General features: G+C 39.2%; 1 protein-coding gene across 4 annotated transcripts in view; it reads left to right on the forward strand.

Annotated features, from left to right (window-relative positions):
• The window catches only part of LOC106873692 (neurobeachin), a 436,667-nt gene that overhangs the window by 68,916 nt on the left and 351,006 nt on the right, over window positions 1–16,745 (forward strand). For all 4 annotated transcript variants that reach the window (XM_052973555.1, XM_052973556.1, XM_052973557.1 and 1 more), the window contains exons 22-27: window positions 2,076–2,199; window positions 3,147–3,339; window positions 6,372–8,737; window positions 12,048–12,201; window positions 13,708–13,888; window positions 14,898–15,070. In XM_052973555.1, coding sequence (XP_052829515.1) covers window positions 2,076–2,199; window positions 3,147–3,339; window positions 6,372–8,737; window positions 12,048–12,201; window positions 13,708–13,888; window positions 14,898–15,070 — 3,191 coding nt within the window. The remainder of the gene's footprint in view (window positions 1–2,075; window positions 2,200–3,146; window positions 3,340–6,371; window positions 8,738–12,047; window positions 12,202–13,707; window positions 13,889–14,897; window positions 15,071–16,745) is intronic.

The following is a 16,745-nucleotide window of genomic DNA, read 5'->3' on the forward strand; positions in this document are numbered from 1 at the left end:
TTCTGCAGCTGGATGCCCTTCCTAACGCCAACACTCCGAGAGTGTAGTGGGTGCTTTTACGTGCCACCGACATGAGGGCCAGTCAGGCAGTACTGGCAATGGCCATGCTTAAATGGTGCTTTTTACATGCCACCTGCACAGGAGCCAGTCCAGTGGCACTGGTAACAACCTCACTTGAATATTTTTCACGTGCCACCGGCACAAGTGCCAGTGAGGCGATGCTGGTAATGATCACGCTCAAATGGTGTTTTTTACGTGCCACCGGCATGGAAGCCAGTCAGCTGCTCTGGCAACGATCACGCTCGGATGCTGCTGTTAGCGCTCCACTAGCATGGATGCCAGTCATCGAATTTGATTTCGATTTCACTTGCCTCAACAGGTCTTCGCAAGCAGAGTTTAGTGTCTAATGAAGGAAAGGTATGCATAAGTGAGCTGGTTACACTACTGGCATAGGCCACGGGTTATGGTCACACTTGGTTTGCTGGGTCTTCTCAAGCACAGCATATTTCCAAAGGTCTCGGTCACTAGTCATTGCCTCGGTGAGGCCTAATGTTCGAAGGTTGTGCTTCACCACCTCATCCCAAATTTTCCTAGGTCTGACCATACCAACGCAGTCGTCTCTTCTGCACACCACATCTGATGCTTCTTAGGTCCAAATTTTCTCTCAAGGTACTTACACTCTGTCAAGTATGCACACTGACATTACACATCCAGCGGAGCATTCTGGTTTTGTTCCTTGCAAGCTTACGCATGTCCTCAGCAGTCATGGCCCATGTTTCACTGCCATATAGCATGACTGTTCAAACACATGCGTCATACAGTCTACCTTTTTCTCTGAGTGAGAGGCCTTTGTCACCAGCAGAGGTAAGAGCTCTCTGAACTTTGCCCAGGCTATTCTTATTCTAGCAGCTACACTTTCAGTGCACCCACCCCAGCTACTGTCTTGGTCACCTAGGTAACAGAAACTATCAACTACTTCTAGTTTTTCTCCCTGGAATGTGGCAGAAGTTGTTTTCTGCATATTTTCAGTGTTTGTTGCTCCTGAGCATCTGCCACATACAAAAACTATCTTCCTAGTTAGCCTTCCTTTGATATTGCTGCACCTCTTATGTGTCCATAGCTTACACTGGGTACATCTTATGGAGTTTCTACCTACACATTTTCTACAGATCAAGCAGGGCCATCTACCTGAAGGGATTTGTGATTTGTCTGCCTTCCTACTTATTAAGACTTTGGTTTTAGCTAGGTTGACTCTAAGGCCCTTTGATTCTAATCCTTGCTTCCACACCTGAAACTTGTCCTCTTGTTGTGATAGTGACTCAGCAAATAGGGCAAAGTCATCAGCATAGAGGAGCTCCCAAGGGCATCCTGTCTTGAATTCCTCTGCTATTGCCTGGAGGACTATGATAAATAGGAGGGGGCTGAGGACTGAACCTTGGTGGACCCCTACCTCTACCCGGAATTCATTACTGTACTCGTTTCCAACCCTCACCTTACTGACAGCGTCCCAGTACATGGCTCGCACAGCTCTCACTAACCATTCATCTATCCCTAGTTTCCTCATTGACCACCGGATAAGGGATCGGGAGACCTTGTGAAAGGCTTTCTCCATGTTAACAAAAGCCAGGTACAGAGGTTTATCTTTGGCTAGGTATTTCATGACAGTGACAATCATTTACAGCTATCACATAATGTCAAGACAAGGTGACACACACACACACACACACACACTGTTGGTCACAATGTGCTTTCTTGCATTATTTTAGCTTTTGAATTATACCACGCTGCAGTTTATAACATCTGATAGTCTAGGTGATACAGTGATGTGTGTGCGTGTGTGTGTGTGTGTGAAGTAGGCTTCTTTCAGTTTACATCTACCAAATCCACTCACAAAACTTTGATTAGTCCAAGTCTTTAGCAGGAGACATTTCTCAAAGTTGCCACACAATGGGCCAAAAGCTGAAACCTTGTGGTTTGGGAAGTAAACTTTATGAACTCTACAAAGTGAAAGCTGTACAGGAATTTGAGTGTTAAAAAGTCTGAAGTTATGTTTCCTTTTTCTTTTTATCTTGCAGCAATTCTCAAAGTCGTTGCTACAATGATTCGACAGTCAAAGCATTCTGCCGAACTAATGGAAGTGAAGAAAATGTTCCTGTCAGATTTGACCATTATGTGTAATAACAACAAAGAAAACAGAAGGTTTGTAATTTTCAGTTTGTCATTTTTATGTATGTGTGTTACACATTATGGGCAGCAAAACTACAGAGTTATTTGAAGTTAAGATAAAATTCATCGTTTAAACATCCACTGATTAAATTCTTCAAAAGGGTAGTGTATTTCAACAGAAATATAGGAAAATAACCCTTTTGATATCAAACCACCTGGTTCTATGGTACAAACTTCCTGTTTTAAAATGGTTGGCACTCCGTCGCTTACGACGTCGAGGGTTCCAGTTGATCCGATCAATGGAACAGCCTGCTCGTGAAATTAACACGCAAGTGGCTGAGCACTCCACGGACACATGTACCCTTAACATAATTCTCGGGGATATTCAGCGTGACACAGTGTGTGACAAGGCTGACCCTTTGAATTACAGGCACAACAGAAACAGGAAGAAAGATTGAGAGAAAGTTATGGTGAAAGAGTACAGCAGGGTTCGCCACCATCCCCTGCTGGAGCCTCATGGAGCTTTAGGTGTTTTAGCTCAATAAACACTCACAACGCCCGGTCTGGGAATCGAAACCGCGATCCTATGACCGCGAGTCTGCTGCCCTAACCACTGGGCCATTGCACCTCCACGAAGGAAATATATGGCTACCCAAACAGGATGGAAGAAAGCATGGTGAAAATGAAGTATCAAAGTACACCCTCAAAATACAAGAAGGTGGATAAAGAAAGATTAGGGACAACGAATGGAAGCTGGCTGCAATTAATTATAGTTGCATGAAGTAGTATTGAGTAAAATATATGCTTGTACAATGATATTTAACATGTTCTTGTACATTTGAATATGGGATGACCTTCTGGTATCTGTGGTTCCATAAATTGAAAATTTGGAGTTTGAGCTATTACATGCAAATTTCCTAGCCAGCACAGGTAAAACAGTGATCATGAAATATTTAAAAAAAAAAATTTTTTTTTTACAGAACACTTCTTCAGATGTCTGTTTGGCAAGAATGGCTTTTCAGTATGGCATACATCTACCCAAGGAATCTCGATGAACAAAAGATCACAGACATGGTCATGTCACTCTTCCGAATGCTTCTGCACCATGCTATAAAATTTGAATATGGTGGGTGGCGTGTCTGGGTGGACACCCTTGCAATATTACATTCAAAGGTAGGATTTTTTTATTTTTATTTATATTATTTTCATGCTTGAATTCAAGTCTGTTTTTGCTATTGATAAAGCACCCATGCAGTTAATAACAGATATACTGATGCAAATCACAACTAACTGTATTTTGTAGTTGCTGTAAGGAACATAGATAATCATGAAAAATAGAGCTTTAGTTTTCAGGCCAAAATATAGGCACAGGTATGGTTATAGGTACAGCCTAAAACCAAGAAGTTTGTTTCTCAACCACATGGTTCTCAGTTCAGTCCCATTGTGTGGCACCTTGGGCAAGTATTTTCTACTATAACCCTGGGCTGATTGAAGCCTGGTGAATGGATTTGCTAAATGGAAACTGAATGAAATCCATCATATATATATGTGTTTGCCAGTCACCATCAGTTAAACATCCATTTTTCCAGGCTTGCATGGGTCTGACAGAATTTGTTGAGGCAGTTTATTCTATAGCCTGATGCCCTTCCTGTCATAAACCCTCGCTTGTTTCCAAAGAAAGTAATATTTCCTCATGGTCAGACACGCTTTTCATGGAAGACTGGAACCAAACAACCTCACTTGTATGATGATTATATTCATTTATAAACTTCACACAATATCAAGGCGCGCGCACACACACACACACACACAAGTATGTATGTATGGGTATATGTGTTTACAATGGGGTTCTTTCATTTTTTTTGTCTACTAAATCCACTCACAAGGTTTTGGATCTCCTGGGACTATAGTAGAAAACACTTGCCTATGGTGTTACACAGTGGGACTGTATCAGAGACAACGTAATTGCCATAGCCATTCTTGTATATGTATGTGTTTGTGTGTATGTATACACATGTATGTAAATATATATATATATCTTATTAAAACTGAAAATGTCTCTGTGTGTATCGGTATGTCCTCATTTTGCTCCAAAACGGCTTGACCAATTTTTCTTAAACTTCACATGCACATTGCTTATGTATCTGGGGAGGTTTTAAGTATAAATTGATTTCGAAAAAATGTTGAGGTAAACAGCGGGAGGAATAACATTTGGGTGCAGTTGAATGGCGGGCGTAATTATTTTAAGCTTCCAAGGGAAATAACCCATTCCCTCCTTTGTAAATTATTTGGTAAAAATGAAATCGAATATACTTATTTCTTAGTACTTGAACTATTTTAGTTATTTTCTCAATTTATCCAGTACAAGGCTTAAACATGTTAACAGTATTCTCCTAGATCCACTTATTTCGGTTAGTGACTTATTCATGAATATACCAACTCTAGCTCTGCTGAGGGTAATATTCTCTGGGAATGCACAAAAGCTTTTTTCACAGTTAATTACTTTGAATTGTTATTATCTCATATCTGATTAGCCTGTTGTTACGTAACGTTTCACGATTTTAGTATACATACCTTATTAGTATTTCCTCCTATGTTCTATATACTCTGGGAACATATTAAAGCCCTTTTCAGGGCTACTTTATTTGAATTCTTACTATAGGGTAATTAATTTCATGTTATTACGTAACTGACCTCACAGTTTGGGTATTCATAACTTATTGGGAATTCCTAAAAACAAGATCCTTTGTAAGACAGTTCAGTATTCTCAATGAATACACAAAAACCATTTTAAGGGCTACATACTTTGTATTGTTGTTACTGTATTAGCGAAACAATTATGAGAATGGAACCAAGGGATAAGCCCGCTTTCCCGGGAATGACCGTGCATGTCACCTATAAATATCATCATCATCATCATCATTTAACGTCCACTTTCCATGCTAGCATGGGTTGGACGATTTGACTGAGGACTGGCAAACCAGATGGCTACACCAGGCTCCAATCTGATCTGGCAGAATTTCTACAGCTGGGTGCCCTTCCTAACGCCAACCACTCCAAGAGTGTAGTGGGTGCTTTTACGTGCCACTGGCATATACACATATACACTCTTTTACTCTTTTCTCTTTTACTTGTTTCAGTCATTTGACTGCAGCCATGCTGGAGCATCACCTTTAGTCGAGCAAATCGACCCTAAGACCTATTCTTTGTAAGCCTAGTACTTATTCTATCGGTATCTTTTGCTGAACTGCTAAGTGATGGCTACGTAAACACACCAGCATCAGTTGTCAAGTGATGTTGGGGGGACAAACACAGACACACAAACATATACACACACATACATATATATATATATATATATATACATATATATGACGGGCTTCTTTCAGTTTCCATCTGCCAAATCCACTCACAAGGCTTTGGTCAGCCCGAGGCTATAGTAGAAGACACTTGCCCAAGGTGCCACGCAGTGGGACTGAACCCAGGACCATGTGGTTGGTAAGCAAGCTACTTACCACACAGCCACTCCTGCACCTATATATATATATGTATATATATATATATATGTATGTGTGCAGGTGGCACGTAAAATACACCATTTTGAGCGTGGCCGTTGCCAGTACTTCCTGACTGGCCTTCGTGCTGGTGGCACGTAAAAGCACCCACTACACTCTCGGAGTGGTTGGCGTTAGGAAGGGCACCCAGCTGTAGAAACTCTGCCAAATCAGATTGGAGCCTGGTGCAGCCATCTGGTTCACCAGTCCTCAGTCACATCGTCCAACCCATGCTAGCATGGAAAGCGGACGTTAAACGATGATGATATAAAATAAAATGTATGCATGTGTGCATATGTTCACATTTTTCTCTCGTGCTCACTGGTTTGTAAACAATGATTTCCTGTCAATATTATTGCTAAGATAGCTGGTCTTCTTGGCATCTCTTGACATGTGCAATCTTTGTAAGCAAAAAGCTCCTTAAATAGGGTGATTTGTTTCCAGTTCTCCTTGTAAAGCATGTCTAGTTTGCCTTTTTCTCAGTGAACTAGGAGGGTATTTCTTTTCTTAGTGTAGGTTAGCAAGGGGAAGGACATCTTGCCATAATAATAACTCCCAATGTACTCTCTTCAGACCTATACTAGCGTCGAAAAGTTGTTAAAATGTTGATAAGGTAATTACAGGCTTTCTTTTCTGGTTTTCTTTTTTTAGGTTGCTTATGAAGACTTCAGATTGCACATGTCAAAAATGTATCAACAATACGAACGCCAGAGAGTTGAAAACATAGTTGACCCACACGAACGAAAACAACATCCAATTAGCACCATCTCTGGCATTTCGGATGCCGCAGAGAATTATGAGTCTGTGCCACAGTGTTCGGTGAAAATATCTGAAATTCCTGCAAAACCTGACCAAGAACCTATGAAATCTTTGGAATTTGACCAGAAAGCAAAAATCGGTAAATTTCCTGATAAACGAAGGGAAAGTGTTGAGAAAGGTGAAGCTGAGTTGGATGTATCAGAAAAATGTGACAAAGATAAAGAGACAAACAATGCTGAGATAACAGAAAATCAGACAGAATCTCCTGTGAAGGAATTCATTGAGGGTGTTGATTCTGGGGAGAAAAAGCACCAAGAAAATGAACACATGAAAGATGTAGATGAACCAAAATATGAAGATTATAAAAGTAATCAACTCGAGAAAGAGGTTGATGAATCCAAAAAATATGAGGAATTTAAAAGCATCAAAGAAATAATTAATACAGTGAAAAATGATGTTTATCTGGAATCGGATGATAATAAAAATGATGGCAGAGACCAGCAATTGGCTGGAGATTCTGGTAAAGAGAAAGCAGAAGATGATGGTATTGAAACTGAAAAAGACAAAGAGGAAACTGATGGGCAAGAATTAAAAGATAAGCAAGATGGTGATGATGATGTTGGTGATGACATTAATGTAAAAGGAGAGAAAGAAAGTGAAAAGATAGGTGAACTGGGTGATGGTGTAAAGGAACTAAGTGTTGAAGAGGATGGGAAGGAAAAAGAAGCTTATGAAAAGAGTACTGATGATGTGGATGATGATGTTGATGATGGTGTTGTTGCTTCGAAGAAGGAATCATGTGAAGGAGAAGGAGATGAAATAATTAAAGAGCACAAAGATGTGGTCGAGACTGGAGAGGGACAAGATGAAGGAGACGACAAAATTAAAGGAGAAGGAGATGACAAAGAAGAGAAAGAAGTGGAAGAAGAAGAAACGAGAAGTGAAAGAGCAGATGGAAGCGCAAGTGCTGATGAAATACAGGGAGAAGACAGTGAAAAAGTCACAAAAACTGAAGAAGAAGAAGAAAAAGAAGAAAGTCATAAAACAGCTAGTAATGAAGCTAAAGAAGATATCGATGATGAGGTTAAAACGAATGAAAAAGTGTCATCGGAAGATGAATGTAACAAGAATGAGCAAGATGTCAGTGATAAGAATGAAAAAGATGCCAGTGATAAGAATGAAAAAGATGCCAGTGATAAGAATGAAAAAGATGCTAATTGTAATGACGGGCGAGGTGACGAGCCTGTCAGTTCAAAAACTGTATCTGAAAGCAAGAGTGATACAGAAACTTCATCTGAGTTGGATGTCAAACAACATGAAGTAAACAGTGGTGAGGTTGACAAGAGTAATGACAAAGATAAAGACACACAAGAAACTGATGAAAGTAAAGATTTTCAAGATGACCAGAATGAAATTGTTGAGGTTGGAGATTCACCTGCACAGGGTGAAGGGAATATAGAAAGCATGGCTATTAACGAGGGTGCTGGTTATGATGAAGGCAAAGATTCAGTTCCGTATGTATGTGGAGAAGATCAAGGTGTTTATCCACCTGGACTTGGGTATGAAACTCAAGCCGGACCAACAGGTTATTTCACTCGAGATGGTGAAATGATTTATTTAAATCACACTGAAACTGGTGAAATGATTTACCAGACGGAAGATGGACGCATGGTATATCAGTACCCGACGGATGATGGCCGAATTATCTATCACACCGGTGATGCGGATGCTAAATACGAGGCAGGGAATGTAACAGTTGCTGAAGAAGATACCAGCAAACCTGTTTATAATATTGATGCTGATAGTACCTCAGCCCCTGAAGAAATAACCAACACCACCGCACAACATCCTGACAGTGAAATCCAACCAAATGATAAAGAAAATAAACATTTATATCCTATGGCCTTATCAGAATCTTCTTCTAGTACTTCAGATGTAAAATCTACTAAATTACCAGCTACAACAACAGCATCAATGCCCGCAACAGCTACAACAACATCTTATCCCATCGATGAACTCAATGATAATCAAGACTATCCAACAGACAGTAGTTTACCCTCAGGAGCTAAACCTCGTACCACTTCATCTGGGTCATCCCGGAGAAGTAGCCATGGAACAACTGGAAGTCGACACCTCTTCAGCCCTGGACCAAGAGCACCACCTTTCAGAATTCCTGAATTCCGATGGTCCTACTTACATCAGAAACTGCTCTCTGATCTTTTATTTTCTATTGAGACCGACATTCAAGTCTGGAAAAGGTATGGTGCTATTAAATTTACTCTTCATCTTTTAACATTTATGTTTTACTTGTTTCAGTCAAAGGATTATGGCTATACCCAGGCACTACTTTGAAGGGGCCTTAGTACACTTGCATTTACTCATCCATTGTTTCGATTTCTTTATCCCTATTTGCACTTATATTCACTTTGTACCTCAATGTCACACCAAAGCCATATCTCTCTCTCTTTCTCTGTCTGTCTGTCTCTCTCTCTTTCTCTCTGTCTGTCTGTCTCTCTATCTTTCTCTCTGTCTTTCTGTCTCTCTCTCTTTCTCTCTGTCTGTCTCTCTCTCTCTGTCTCTCTCTCTCTGTCTCTCTCTCTGTCTCTCTCTCTTTCTCTCTGTCTGTCTGTCTGTCTCTCTCTGGGAAACCATGTATCTCCTCTTCAGCAATATACCTTTTACCTGTCCTTCTATCATACTTTCACCTCTTCCAATATACTCTCCTTAAAGGTGGTGAATTGGCAGAGTTGTTACTGTGCTAGGCAAAATACTTAGCAGTATTTCGTTCATCTTTACATTCTGAGTTCAAATTCCACCAAAGTCAACTTCACCTTTCGTCCTTTCAAGGTTGAAAGAAATAAGTACCAACTGAACACTAGCATTGATTTAATCGACTTATGCCCTTCTCTAAAATTGCTGGCTTTGCATCAAAATTTGAAACCAATATTATATTCCACTCAGAAGCATCTCTAGATTTGCAAGTACTTAGTGATCTCACTACTGCTGGTTTCCTGACTCTGTACCTTTTCTCTTTTGTACTCTGTACTCCCCTCCTTGTATCCTAACACTTCATCTCTACTACCATGTATTTCCTCTATTGACACTTGTACCACTATCATACATTAGCTTCTCAGCACTTGGTATAAAACCATATCCCTCAATACTACATCACCCCATGTGGGATGGCACTTTGTAAGTTAGTAGGTGATCTCTCTGTGCCAGTGCCACATTAAAAAGCACTCAATACAAAATAATTAGCATCATGAAGGGCAACCTGTTGTAGGAAGTAGACATTGGAGCTTAATGTAGTCCACCATCATAGTTTCTGTTGAATCATCCAGCTCATGTTAGCAAAGAATATGGGTGGTGATGGTGATGATGATGAGCTTCTTTCAGTGTCCTTTCACCAAACCCACTTACTAGTTATATGTGATAGTAGAAGGCACTTGCCCAGAGCACCACACAGTGGGACCGAACCCACAACTATGTGGTTGAGAAGCAAACTTCTTACCGCTCTGTCATGCCTGCACCTAACACATAAGCAGTGTCATTTATTTCCAGTATTCTGTTGGACCAGAATATCTGGCCATGTGAAAATATTACCTTATTTGGAAATAGATGAGTATTGATAACAAGAAGGGCATGCAGCTGAAGAAAATCTGCCTCAATAAACTCTATTTGATCCATACATACATAGAAAAATAGACAGTGATGATGATGATGACATTTGTGAAATTGGATATTTTAACACATAACTCAATTTACATTTAGTTGGGGTCAGCGTGTGTTTAGTAATGGCCCTTAATTTTCATGCTGCATTATGGACGATTTGTGCTCTTAAACATCTTGCTGTCATTGTAAATATATTGAGTCATCCCATAAATAATGCAGTTTTTTTAATTGCATGAACTAAAAGTTGGAGGGGACGGGATAAACTACCTGCATCAACTTCCTATAAAAGCAGGTTGTAATTTTACCTTGCACTTATTCTTAGTGCAAGGTTTGAAGAGTGCAGTTCAATTTTAATAGTTACTTTTTCAAAGCTGTAATGGGAGTGACAAAGGAGCATATTCAGCATATTTTGCTTTATAATTTCATTAAACGCAACAGTGCATTGGAAAGCGCAAGGAATATTAATGCAGTATTTGGGGATTGGACAATAGGCATAAGCCAGTATCAATGGTAATTCCAGAAATTCTGATCCGGAAACTACAGCCTAGAAGACAAGCCTCGTCCTGGAAGATCTGTAGAGCTTGACAAGGATGTCCTGCCTAACATGGTGGAACAAAATCCCATCGTAACTATTGAGGAAGTAGCAGAGAAGCTTGGATTTGGTCACTCAGCTATTCATCGACACCTGCATGGAAAAGTTAGTAAATTGGGTCAATAGGTTTCTCATAAACATTCCAGGTCTAATTGCACACAGAGAATGAATGTGTGCTCTTCTTTGCTGACACATCTCACAAATGAACCTTTTTTGGACCAAATGTTGACTAGTGATGAGAAATGGGTTCTCTGTAAATGTCAAATTAAAAGATAGTGAGTAGTGAAAGGAGAAACATTAGCATCCCAGGCTAAAGAAGGTCTTCACCCACGTAAGGTGTTGTTATCTGTTTGATGGGATATGAAAGTTTTAGTCTACTTTGAAGTTTTAAACCCAAACCAAATGATAACAAAGGAGATATTCTGAGAGCAGCTTGAGTGGCTTAAGTCAGCGCTAGAAGGAAAACAACCATCTTTGATTTCAAAACAAAAGGTGTTCTTCCATCAGAATAATGCTTGACCACATACAACAAGGACAACATTCCAAAAGCTAGAGCAGTTTGAATGGGAAATGATGCCCCAGCCACCATATTCACTGGACATTGCCCCATCTGATTATCATTTATTTTGCAGTCTTCATAATCATTTGGATAGAAAAAATATAAATTCTGTAGACGAGGTCAGAACAGTACTGGAGGAGTAATTTTCATCATGGACAAGTGAATTTTGGAAGAGGGGCCTTGCAAGTCTACCAGATAGATGGAAGAGCATTGTAAAAAATGGAGAGTATATTTTAGATTAAAAAAGAACTTTGTTTATCTTAATTTTGAAAAATAAAAGAAGTATAAAAAAACTGCATTATCTATGGGATGACCCAATACTTCCCTGTTAACATCCAGGCCTTTCACTCCTATGTAACATCAAAGACTCATCATTGTCATCATTTTAATGTTCACTTTCCATGCTTGAATAAGTGACACAGAATCTGTTGAGGCAGATTTTTTATGGCCTGATATTCTCCTGTCATCAATGTTCATCTGCTTCTAAGCAAGGTAATATTTCCTTATAACCAAACATTTTTTTATGGAAGACTGGAAATAAACAAAATGCTTATTTGCAGCCATTGCATAAGGGTACACACATCTCTCTCTCTCTCTCTCTCTCTCATACTCTCTCTCTCATACTCTCTCTCTCATACTCTCTCATTCTCTCTCTCCCTTTTCCTCTCACATACACATTCATGTAGAACTGGAAAGACATATAGAGAAGAGAATTAACCAACTTATTGTATGTTGTTTATTTCAGCCATAGCACACGAGCTGTCGTTGATTTTGTCAACTCTGGAGAGAACCACATATATATAGTAAATGTGACACACATGATCTCACAACTTGCTGATAACCTGATAATGTCATGTGGAGGACTTTTGCCTCTCTTAGCAGCAGCAACTTCACCAAATGTATGTCAAAATGATTTTTCTTTTTCTTTTGCTATTTTGTCTCTATATCTGTTTTTTAAGTGCAACAAATATGGCAAACACACACACACACACACACACACACACATGTGCAGACATGCATACACACATACATACACACAAACACACATGCACATACACGTATACACATGCATATGCACGTGTGTGTATGTGTGTGTATAAATATATTAAATTTTAAGTATATAATTATATTCTTAAAAATTGATTTTACCGATATGGTCATTGTTTTTATATGCTAGCCACTGATATAATCATTTTAATGATTATATCCTCAATTTATAAGTATATATATATATATATATATATATATATATATATATATATATATATATATATACATATATACAACCTACCTGTCCACCCAGCCATCTTTGATTCTCTGTCCCTACTCTCTCTTTATCCATCTTCTTGTACTCTGAGAGTACATCCTGACTCCTCGCTACCGTCATCCTTTCTTCCTGCAGTAGCCATGCATCTCTACTATAGCAAGATACCTATTTCTGTCCCCCCATCATGTTTTAACCTCTCAACATTTGGCATAATGCTACCTCCTTCGTTTCTGCACCTTACTTTATCAAGGGGTCTTGTTTTGCAACTTACTTGGTAAGCTTACTAGTGCTGGCACCATGTAAATAGTCTTCAGTACACTCTTTTAAGTGACATTAGGAATGGCATCCAGCCATGTAAACTTTGTGAAAGCAGATATTGCAGCCCTCTGGCTAGTTGGACCCTATCAAACCATTCAACCCATGCTGGCCTGGAATATGAACATTAAATGATGATGATGATGATATGTATGTATACATGTGTGTATAATTGTGTCTCCTTGTCTTGACATTGCATGATAGTTGTATAAGTGTCATAGAAGCAGTGTCATTCATTTCCACTATTTTGTGAAAACATGTCTAGCCATGCAGTTATATTAACATGCTTAGAGAAAGGTAAAGATAGGTGACAGGAAGGGCAAACTGACTGTTGAAAATCTGCCTCAATAAATTCAATCCAACCCCTGCAAATGTAGAGAAGTGGACAAATGATGATGATGATAATGATCTGTGCTATAAATTATCCTTCTCCTTGGAACCGATTTCTTTTGTCATCCTTCTTACATTCTCAGCATTATTCCTTACCTCTTGTCCATTGGCTGCCCCTTTCTTCTGAACACTCTCTCATATCTGCCTTTGGCTGCCCCATTCCATCACATGAAATTTTGTACAATACATTATTTTAGGCATAAATGGCTATTTACATTAAAACAAACAAGCAAAAAAAAAACTAAGTTTTTTTTTTTTTTGCAATATTGCAAAAGTTTACAATAATCTGATCACAAGAAAAGATACTGTAAACATTTGATTAACAAATCCATTTTTAGGGTCTATCATTTACATTTAAAAAAATAACAGCTTGTATAAATTTGTATTGATTGTTTTTTGCTTTTATTTTTAACTATGTAATTTATATTTCTAGGGAGAACTGGATATTCTTGAACCAAACCAAGGCTTAAGTATCGAGCAGGCTGTTTCCATTCTACAAAGAATTATGAATATGACCGACATTGTCGTTTTCACTAGCTCCACAAACTTCTCTGAACTGGAACAAGAGAAAAACATGCCACCTGGTGGAATTTTAAGACAGTGTTTACGTTTGGGTAAGTCTGCACCTCTTCTCTATTTTCCCTTCTCTCTGCAGTTAGAGACATTTCTACCCTTGTGATTTGCATTATCAGACGTTTTATTGGCAATAAACGTTTCACATTTATAAAGAAGGCAGAGATGTAGTTGTGTTATTAAGAAATTTGCTTCTTAAATACTTATTTTGGGTTTCCGTCCCATTGCATGACACCTTGGACAAGTGTCATTATTATAGTCTCAGGCTAACCAATGATTTATGATTGGATTTGGTAGACTGGAACTGAAAGAAGTGTGTGTGTATGTGTGTCTCCCTGTCTTGACATTGGTTGAAAGTTGTAAATAAGTATTATTGTTATACAATTGTGTCATTCATTTCCCAAATACTGTGAAAATGTGTCTGGCCATGGGGAAAAATTATCTTGATTCAAAGCAGATCTGATTGTAGGTAACAGGAAGGTCATACAGTCATAGAAAGCTCACCTCTGTAAATTCTACCTGACCTATGCAATGGTGGAAAAGTGGATGTTAAAATAATGACGATGATGATGACAGAATAACTATTTACATTTAACAAAACAGTCTTTTCTGCAATACTTCCAATTTTCACAATAATCTGGCCACAAGAAAAGACACTAAGCATTGCAACAAACAAATTCATTTTTAGGTATTCTTTTCTACTCTAGGCACAAGGCCTGAAATTTTGTGGGAGGGGTGCCAGTTGATTAGATCAACCCCAGTATGCAACTGGTACTTAATTTATCGACCCTGAAAGGATGAAAGGCAAAGTTGACCTCGGAAGAATTTGAACTCAGAACATAAAGACAGACGATAATACCACTAAGCATTTCGCCCAGCATACTAACGTTTCTGCCAGCTTGCTGTCTTTTCATTTTTAGGTATTTTCTGCATAATTAACAAAGGACTGGAATTTTTGCTTAGATGCCTAAGAAGTTAAGACTTAAGAAAAAGAGAATTTGAACTCTGCTTGTATCGTGTAATAATACTTTGTTTTTCTTCTCTTTCTAGTATGCACTGCTACAGTAAGAAATTGCCTTGAATGCAAACATCGCTATACTCCAAAGACACCTGTGACAGATCCATCTCCAACACAACCATCTCAATGGCAAAACGCAAAGTCAACAAATGGTAGCATTGATCCCATACAATCACTAATAGGTGGATCCCACCCTTCTCCAAAGGTGAACTTGAATTTTTATATATATATATGAGAAGTTGAGCAGAAGATACTACGGTGGGGCTTCAAAGCTGCTGGTATAATCACACTTGAAGCTCAAGAGTACCAGTGAATTTGAATCATACTATTTTGATCCATAGTGTGGCATTATTCTGTAGTAATGCCCTTATATAAATATAATATATATATATTTGTATATTATATATACACTGCATAAGTGAAAATGTGGTAGTATGGTTAAGAAGCTTCTTTCCCAATCATTTGGTTCCAGGTTCAGTCTCACTGCTTGGCACTTTGGGCCAAATGTCTTTTACTATAGCCTTGTTAGATGGAAACTGGGATAAGCTTGTTACATGCATGTGTGTGTGTTTTTGTATATATGTGTATATGTGTACATATGTATGTGTGTGTGTGTGTGTGTGTGTGTGTGTGTAATCCAAATAAATGAGTAATAAGATTAACAATGACAGACAAAAAGAGGGTATGCACAGATGCTCAATAAAAAAAAAAGAGAGGTTTTCATGTTTCAAGTATGGCTTTTTATGGGAAAGGAGAAAGGGAAAAGTCCAAAGAAGAAAAATCACCAACATGTATAATCTGTATATATGCATGTGTACATCCTTGTTTTGACATCATGTGATGGTAGTGAACATGTATCATGGTCATACAAGCAGCATTCTTTGTTGCCAATATTCCTTAAAATCATATCCAGCTGTGGGTCAGTATTATATTGCTTGAAAACATGACGGTTGATTTAGGGCATAGGGCATCCAGATGTAGAAAATTTACCTCAATAAACTCTTATCTATGCAAGCATGGTGGAGGCGCAATGGCCCAGTGGTTAGGGCAGCGGACTCGCAGTCATAGGATCGCAGTTTCGATTCCCAGACCGGGCGTTGTGAGTGTTTATTGAACGAAAACACCTAAAGCTCCACGAGGCTCCAGCAGGGGATGGTGGTGAGCCCTGCTGTACTCTTTCACCACAACTTTCTCTCACTCTTACTTCCTGTTTCTGTTGTGCCTGTAATTCAAAGGGTCAGCCTTGTCACACTCTGTATAACGCTGAATCTCCCCGAGAACTACGTTAAGGGTACACGTGTCTGTGGAGTGCTCAGCCACTTGCACGTTAATTTCACGAGCAAGCTGTTCCGTTGATTGGATCAACTGGAACCCTTGACGTCGTAAGCGACGGAGTGCCAACAACAACAACAACAACATGCAAGCATGGAAACAATGATGAACATTAAACAATTTAAGATGATGACCATAATCATCAGTTAACGTTCTCTTTCCTTGCTGGCATGTGTTGAATGGTTTTACAGGATGTGGCAGATGTTCAGGTGCAATAAAGACTGCAAACAAACAGGAAACAACTTCTATCTCATTCCAGGGTGAAAAACTAGAGGTAGTCGATAGCTTCCGCTATCTGGGCGACCAAGTTAGTAGTGGGGGTGGGTGCACTGAAAGTGTAGCTGCTAGAATAAGAATAGCCTGGGCAAAGTTTAGAGAGCTCTTACCCCTGCTGGCGACAAAGGGACTCTCACTCAGAGTAAAAGGCAGACTGTATGACGCATGCGTACGAACAACCATGCTACATGGCAGTGAAACATGGGCTGTAACTGCTGAGGACATACGTAAGCTCGCAAGGAATGAAGCCAGTATGCTCCGTTGGATGTGTA

The sequence above is a fragment of the Octopus bimaculoides genome, chromosome 16 (assembly GCF_001194135.2).
Source record: "Octopus bimaculoides isolate UCB-OBI-ISO-001 chromosome 16, ASM119413v2, whole genome shotgun sequence".
NCBI classification, from domain to species: domain Eukaryota; kingdom Metazoa; phylum Mollusca; class Cephalopoda; order Octopoda; family Octopodidae; genus Octopus; species Octopus bimaculoides.